The sequence below is a fragment of the Schistocerca nitens genome, chromosome 4 (assembly GCF_023898315.1).
Source record: "Schistocerca nitens isolate TAMUIC-IGC-003100 chromosome 4, iqSchNite1.1, whole genome shotgun sequence".
NCBI classification, from domain to species: Eukaryota; Metazoa; Arthropoda; class Insecta; order Orthoptera; family Acrididae; genus Schistocerca; species Schistocerca nitens.
Window position 1 is genome coordinate 732,677,677 of NC_064617.1, and position 9,134 is coordinate 732,686,810.

The window sequence follows — 9,134 nt, forward strand, 5'->3', positions numbered from 1 at the left end:
CATGGGACATATTTTGTAGGGTAACTGTTCAACACAAGCCAAAGTGTTCTGGATCGAAAAACATAAGGATTATGAACACGGAATAAATTTTCAACTGCCAATATTGCTAAAAATCATTAATTTATATAGATTACTGGTTTCAGCAATTGTTTATTGCCATCTTTTGATCTGCAAAACATGCTAGGATACAGTAACTAACATCACAGTACGCGTAATTATATAAAAGATTTGCAATACATGGTACAACAACACACTTATGTTTACATCAATACACAATCTTCTCCTAGTACAGTAAGTGGTACTACACAATGCCTGTCCATGTAGATTATCATGAGCCCTACTAGAAGTCAGCATGTCAGTTGTAAAATATGTGTTATAATGCTGATTGCAAGTGCTCACATTTATCATCACTTCACAATTGACAGATCCCAGTGGAGACATTCTTAGCAATACAAAAGTACATCAGATGGTGCAGTGGTATTATGAAGTGATATTATCATCTCATATTAGATTAATGCTTGGATATACTATTACATATAATTATATATGTCTAAATTATTATCATAACACACAAGCCAAATCAGTTTTTGCAGCTAAAAAAAAAACCTGTCTGTAAAATCATGTGCAAGATTCATACAATTTAATTTATACATATCATTTTAGAATTTTTTTTAAAAGCTTTCATAAGTGTTCTGAATAATTCTTCACCACGTTTTCCTTTATAAAAATCACAATCAATCTATAATCACTTAAAAGCTCTCTATGTACAGCTGTTGGTATCATATGTAGGTTGATTTTAATGAGTCCAGGAATAGCTCAGTATCTACAGGCAGAAATATGATATGTAATCAAGAACACATTCAGAGCATATATACCAACAATGGAGCTATTTACTTTTGTGCTTTTGTCATCAGTTATGATATCAACATGAGCTTACCCATGACAACACGTCAATCAAGGTCCAGGTGAAATATCATTACCTATTGCCTATGTACAATCTGATCACCTGATGTCTAGGTGAACACTTCTCCAGTGTTTAATATAACCAAAGTACAGTTGTTACACTATGTCGGGCTACAATTGCTCTTAAATTGAGACCATGATTTAGCATACTAGCTCACTCTTACAAATGCCTGTGCTAGAACAAGTGTGTTGACATGGTATTCACCTTAGATGCCTAATGTCAAAAATGCCATCATGTAACAGAATGTGGCCAGTGTCCAAATCATCATAATTTTAAAAACATTTTTACAGCAATTCCTTATGAAAAATTTTAACACAGAGTTGCATTATCACCCAGTTCTTGATTTTTTTTACAGTTCTTAATAACAAATTACATGAGATGAACCTGAAACTTTTAAAAAAAATCTTGTATATGTTTCATAATGCCATATGTGAGCTAATTTAATTACAGCTGTTACCACTCATTTCAAATATGCAATTAATACATTATTATATTTTTCATCTGGAAAATGCACTCTGTATCTATTTACCGATGGAGTTATAACTAATATTTTGCATTTTTGTTGGCAAATATGCTGTTTGAACTAGCTTGTATACAACAATATGTCATTTGATTATCTGCAATTTAGTCACCAGATGTTTAGGTGAAATCTCTACCACAATTGATGTATCGGGGTACAATTAATTTATCACATGGGAGTACAATTGCTCGTAACTGAACCAGTGAACTACATATTTTTCTCTTTTCATAAGGTGTAATGCGTAAAAGAACTTACTTGCAACAACACTTTGTTCAATGTCTAGTGAAATCAGCATTACCCAACATCTAAGTACAAACTCGTCACCCAATATTTAAGTTAAATCTCTTTCACTGATGTAAAAATGTTTTTAAAATTGTGATGATTTGGACACTGGCTATATTCTGTTATATGATGGCTTTTTTGGCATTAGTCATCTACAGTGAATACCACGTGAACATATTTGTTCTAGCACAGGTATATGTAAGAATGAGTTGGTAATGCTAAATCATGGGCTTAGTTTAAGAGTGACTTCAGTCCCACATGATGTAACAATTGCACATTGGTTGTATCAAACAATGGAAATGTGTTCAGCTAGATATCAGGCAATCAGAGTGTACATAGGCAATAGGTGACAATATTTCACCTAGACCATGTCCAAAGTGTTGTCATGGGTAAGCTCATGTTAACTTCGTAATTGATGATAAAAGAACAAATATTAAATAGCTGCATTGTTGGTACATATGCTATGCATGCACCTTCATTAAATATGATATCTGTGTCTGTAGATACTGAGCTATTCCTGGATGTATTAAAATCAACCTACATATGATACCATCAGCTGTACATAGAGAGCATTTAAGTGGTTATAGATTGTCATATTGAGTGTGATTTTGTATAAGGAAAAATTTGGTAAAGGACTGGTCAGAATTTTTATAAAAGTTTTTTAAAAAGTTTTCTAAAATTATATAAAATGGCTAATGTATAAATTGTAGCCTTTTGCCCCTTCTGCTGGAAGAGGGAGCCACTTGCTCTGAAAGCTTGCATATGTAAAACCATTTGTGTGTGTGTGTGTGTGTGTGTGTTTTTTTTCCTGCTGCCGCTGGGTGAATAGATTCTTTACCTATCCTGTTACATTATATGCATAAATTATGATTTATGAATGTTGCACATGATTCTACAGACAGTTTTTATAAACTGAAAAATACTGATTAAGATTGTGTGTTATGATAATAATTTTTATTTATGGAATAGTAGATACATGCTTTATTCTAATGTGAGATGATACTGCCACCTTGTACTACCACTGCACCATCTGATGTACTTACGTATCACTAAGGATGTTTACACTGGCATCTGTCAATTGTAAAGTGGTGGTGAATGTGAGCATGTGTATTCAGCATGATAAAATTTGTGTTCCTAGCTGTTATTTTAAAACTGACATGCCAACATCTAATACAGCTCATGATACCAACATGGACTTCTTTCTTTGTACAGCACCACTTACTGTACTGAAGGTGATGATTATGTAATGATATAAATATAGGTATGTTATTATTCCATGTCTTGCAAATGTTGTATACAATTCTGTGTGCTGTTATGTTAGTTGCTGTAGCCTACCATTTTTGGTCCCAATTTTTGCATATCCAAAGATAGCAACAGAAAATTGTTGATACTGGTAATCTATATGAATGAATGATTTTAGTGCTCTTGGCAGATAAAAATTTATTCAGCGTACATAATACTACAGATTGCCCCATGCTGACAATGTCAGAAGTGTACATATAAAAGTTATTTGTAGTGTGAACTCAAGAACATCTTGCAAAGGCCTGTTTATGGAACTAGGGGTAATAACTGCTGCATCCTGATCTGTTTATTCCTCAATGAAATTTTTGTCATTAAAACTATGTTTTTTGAACAAACAGCTCAGTTCCTAGAATCAATACTTCAAATAAGAATAATCTTCACAAACCTTTAGTCACTTACTCTTACCCAGAAAGGAGTCCATTATTCAGGAATACACATTTCCAATAACTACCCATCATTCATACAAAGTTTGACTACTATTAATTTCAGTTTAACAGGAGCCTAAAAGAATTACTGATGCCAAGCATCTTCTACTTCTTGAATTTCTTAGTAGTACCAACTGATGTGTAAGTCATTAGTAATAATATAAAAGAATTTGAGTATTAGGTTGCAAAAATTATTTTTTCTACTTGATGATGCATGGCTACAATAGCCTAAGAATGATCACATGCACCTCAGTGTATTGAAAATTTAGATTTTTTTTTACAAGTTACTCATTAACAGTCAAATGAAATTGTTTTTAAGATTTTTTATTCAGGAGACCATTTCACGTGGTGGCTGTGGAAGTTACATTACCATATTTGTTTTTCTTTATAAGTACTTATTGTGCATTCCTATTTTTCTGACATGTTCTACATGCTGGAGGATCTCCTCACTATGGCTCTATTGGAATGGAGAGTACATATAATGTAATCAAATTTAATATTAATGTACAGTTTGAGATGAGTAAGAGAGAAAAGCTATCAGAGTTCAGATCTCGCGAACACCTAACAAGATAGTAAAGTTACTTGGGACTTCTTAACATTTGGTTTTAGCCTCAGATTTTGCATCCATATGAGCAATGAAGATAGATCATCATTTATATGGACAGTGGAAGTATTGGTATATTCAGGTCTACTTAAGTAAAGCTGGAGGGCATCTGCATAGGAATGGTATTTGTAGTCAGAAAGGATATGTTATTCAAGAACAATGGGAATTTTAGAAAATCGCTTCTCAAATATTTTTTAGACCACTCCAATAAACTATCTGATATATTTAGCTGTAGCATTTTATTTCCAATTTGATGGCATCAAATGCTAGTAATCTCAGTATTTTTGGTTTCATGAAACTCTGCAGAATACTTGCAGTCATTTAACTCAATTAGAGCAGTGTTTGTGCTGTTCTGTTTACAAAACACATACATATTTTGTACAAGTAGAACTTTCTACACATTTGGTCAATCGACTGTGATCAGTGTATTCCAGGGTTTCAGATACAGTGCAGGCTGATTACTAATTACAAAGTGATTGTAAGTTTTCCATCTCAATAATGTTTCACACTGCTTACTTTCCATTGAGTGGGCCGTATCCCCCATTTTTGACTACCTCTTCATCCCTCTTTGACTATCTTCCAATTCCTCTTTGACTAATCCACCTCTGCCTCTGCTCCTCCAAATCCATCCCTCCACCCCCACCCCCACCTACTCCTACTCCTCTCTGCCTCCACCTGCTAATACATTTTGGCCCTCTCCCTTGTTGTCATTGTATGAGAATGCTGACATGATAGAAGAAGGATGTCCTGTTGATTTGTAAGCCGTATAGGATTCATAATTACAATATGGTTGACAGGAGTTCTAAGGAGTTGTGTACCAACAAGGCATTTATTCAGTATTTCTAAAATCATTTGGGGGAATGTGGAAACCTTATGATTATTAAAATTAGTGTGTAGATATGAGACTGGAGACAAACATTAGGACTTTTGGAAGAATATCATCCATGCAATTTCAAATTTATCAAAGGTAAATAACTGTGATAATTACCATACAGTTAGCTTAACAGATCATGCATCCACGTTCCTCAGAAATGAAACACACACAAAATTGGAAAAGAAAATTGAGAACCCATTAGATGACTTGTTTTGTCCTTAGGAGAGGTAAAAGCCATAGAGAGGTAATTCTGGTGTTACACTTGATAATGTAAGCAAGACTTCATAAAAATAACACTTTCATAGGATTTGCTGATCAAGAAAAAACATTCAACAATGTAAAATAATGCAATTTTTTTTAAAGTTTCCTAAAAGTAGATAAAATATATAGGGAAAGATGGATATAAATACAGTACATAAGTGGAAGTAGGGTACTAAGGCATACTTGAATCACTACCAAATGATATAAGACATGATAACAAATGAATTTTTTATTGAACAGAGTAAATTTACAGAGGCTCCACACCATTACAACCTCAAGAGTGCACTGTTAGTCTCTGCTTTTTCTGCCCCAAAGATCCTCTCTCTGGGACGTGAGAGAGGTTTTGATGTCTTGAAGATCTCGGTATTTCCACACATACAAGAATTAAGAAGAAACAATAAGAATGGAAGAGCAAGGCAAAAGAGCTCACATTAAAAAAGAAGAAGAGGGGGGGAGGGGGGGGGGTGAGATATGGATGCAGTGTTTCTCCTCAACTGTTCAACCTGCATGTCAAAGAAGCAATGATGAAATAAAAGAACAGGCCAGGAGTTGAATTAAAATTCAAGGTGAAAAATATCAATCGCAGGATTTGCTTGAAGACATCACTGCCCTCTTTTAAGTGTAGAATTATTACAGGACCTGTTGAATGGAGTTCAGAATACAGATTGAGAGTAAACTTCAGAAAGACAAAAGTAATGAGGAATAGTGGAAATAAGATCAGTGACAAGTTTAACATCACACTAGGGAACACATATGAAGTGAAGGAATTCTTGAACCTCAGAGCAAAATAGTGCACAATGGATGAAGTAAGGATGGCATAAGAAAGAATAACACAGACAACTAGCACCTTTCTCCTCTTCTAAAGGAAGCCCACTAATATCAAAAGAAGGCCTTAATTAGAGGAAGAAATTTATGAGAATGTACATCTGGCACACAGTACTGTATGAAAATGAATCATGTACTGGTGGAAAACCAGAAAAGAGGAGAACATTATTATTTGAGATATGATGTTACAGAAGAATAATAAAAATTAAGTGGACTGATAAGATAAGAAATGAGAAGAACCGCTGCAGAATTTTCAAGAACAGGAATATGGGGGAAATATGACAAAAAGAAGGGGAAAGATGATATGACATATGTGATGGATATGGTGTGACTTCCACTGTGTTAAAGGAAGTTGTAGAATTCTGAAGCTGTAAAGGAAGGCAGAGGTTGGAAAATATCAAACAAATAATCAGTGATGTTTGGTGTATGTGCTGCTCAGAGATGAAGAGGTTGGCAAGGAGGGGAAGTCATAGCAAACTGCATCAGATTTGCCAGAAGACTAATGAGTGAAAAAGTAATGCCATCTTTAATTCATATAGTGAGCAATATCATGGGTAAAATTTTTCTATTGGCATTCTACTAAATCACAAACTCCCTACATGGAAAAGGGCATCAAAGAGGTAACATACATTTGTAGAAAGATGGGTGACACTACTGGCCATACATTAAGGTGATAAAATGTGAAATAAGTTACATTTTAATAAAGTGGAGTAATATCAAACACAGCACGAGACAATAAATGAATTCATGTAGGGCAGATATTATGAAAGTGTACTGTACTTTCAGTTTTACTTTAGGGCTTACCCTAAACTGAGTTTATGTTCTCATATGTCTACAAGCATTTCTTGCCATAATGTTTTTTGTACAACTAATACTCTACAGATACAAATATTGTTGAGCATACTAATCTTCTCCCCACAAAAATAGTTTCCATAAAAATTAAGACTCAGTATTTCTAATTTTTAGTAGTGTACTTCATTATTTGATTTAATTCTGGTGAAAATCATGTTTCTTTGCAGTTATTTGGCCTGATTTCATCAATGCTCCTTTTCTGCACTGTGCGGCATAAGAGGTCTACTCATGCTTACAAAGCATATCATCCAAATTCATAGCATGTGAAGCAGCCAACTTCATGTTTCTGAAATTTATCTGTGAGGTGATATTGTGGGATAAGAAACTGAATTGCAGAGTATACAGAAATATTCTGTAAATGTGATGTGAAGAGTGATGAATTTCCAATAGATATGAGATAATCCTGGAAGTAATTAATTGTATGACTAAAATGATATTTTTATTTTTAAGAAAAATCTTGATGCAACAGATTTTTTTTTTTAACTGTGAAACACTATGTATAAAGCCACTCTATGTTCTTGAGTGTGAGCATATTGTTTGAGATTATACCAGTGTCTATGGTAGCATATTTTCAGTGCACCAAAAACTATATTTCTTCGAGGGATGCAAAATGTGTATTAATTTCTGATCTGAGCTAGTACACACACACACACACACACACACACACACACACACACACACACACAATTCTTATCAGAAATTTATATGGTGCAAAATATTTTTATTCTTGGAAGATTATTGCTACTGGCTCAAGAAATTCGATTACATGTAGTGACAGCAGTTGACTGTTTGGAATGTGCAATGGGGTAACTGCATAGTCATAGACTGAGAAGTATTGTCTCAATTAATACAGGTACTGGCCTAAACTCTTAGTTATAGTTTTCAAATTTTTCTGTGTACACATACCTAACAGGGTTCCATTTGATCTAGAAGAATTTCAGTTGTGAACTGACATGACTTTCATTGAACTGACACAAAAAAATTTTGTCCTCTATTAAACAAATTTGAATCTCTTATAGAGTAATACATTTTAAGACACAATTTTCCTCTAGTATTTTAAGTTGTAATGGACTTCACTGTTTTGCATGCATTTATTCTGAGCTGGTATTAAAATTTTCTTCCATCATCATTTGGTATTATTTATTTGCTAGTGAATCATCAAACTGATATGAAAATGTAATTCATTGAAAAGATTTTGTCTGCAGTACCCACCAATGATAATTTACTATATTGATATAAGTGTCTTTCTCACTAGATGTAAAGCTACAGAGCAGGAATTTGGCTCCAGGATAACCATTTTTAATCCAACCACTATTTAGGCATAAATGTAGATTGATATATTGCTAAATTTTGTATAATGCTGAAATAAATAAATAAATAAATATTATTTCCTTTTTGAAAAGAAATTGTTCACTTCTGATACAATTCAGTTATTCAGTGGTAACTGATATTTTAGTGTTCAGTATGCGTAATATTATTTATTAAATTGCATATATAATACAGTTCAAGATTTCTTTTAACATAAAATAGCCTCTAATTTAACCTGCACTGGAAAGAAGTCAACTTTTCAAATATGTGTTTGCTTTCCAATACAGTCACAATGTTCCATGAAGAGACTAGTTTATTGTAATGTGAAAGAAACTATTTAAAACTTTTGTTTATATTAATAGGATAAATTTTTGTTGAAATGAAGAGTTCAGACTAGAATAAACAAATAAATAAATAAATGAATTCCTGTAAATAAGCTGTTTAAGAAAACATATTTAATTACCATTCCATATTTTTTAAGACTATTGTACATAATTTGAAGGACAGGTATTATACTTATTTATGTTTATTGTATTCAGGCAGTGACTAATGTTTTTATTGTTAAAAGTGGACACAAAATTTTGTATTAAAATAGTTTTTGAAAATGAAAATGTCTGTGATACTGCATATTTTATGAAGTATACATTGAGCCCTATTTCTTTTCTTTAAGGTTATGTTTATACCTCATATGCTGAACTGCCAAATGAACAGCTTACACTCTGCCTTTGAAAATATGTGGAGAAAATTTAACTTACTGTGGAACTGAATTAAGGATTTTCTGAGACTGTCAACCAGAATCCAATTGAATCTCTGGAAAATCAGGGAAAATGTAAGGTTGCATCAGAGAGGAACTAAACAACATTTATTCAAATAGATTTTTGGATTGCAGTCAGTCATTGTGAACTTCATTCCATGAT

At 33.2% G+C, this 9,134-nt stretch overlaps 1 protein-coding gene across 3 annotated transcripts in view; it reads left to right on the forward strand.

The window, feature by feature from the left end:
• Positions 1 to 8,784, forward strand: part of LOC126252923 (tetraspanin-9) — a 548,137-nt gene extending 539,353 nt beyond the window's left edge. For 2 of the 3 annotated variants that reach the window (XM_049953912.1, XM_049953913.1), the window contains exon 8: positions 7,077 to 8,784. In XM_049953912.1, the coding sequence (XP_049809869.1) occupies positions 7,077 to 7,169 (93 nt within the window). In that variant the 3' untranslated portion in view covers positions 7,170 to 8,784. The remainder of the gene's footprint in view (positions 1 to 7,076) is intronic. The other variant, XM_049953911.1, reaches the window with a different exon arrangement.
• The last annotated feature ends 350 nt before the right edge of the window (positions 8,785 to 9,134 follow it).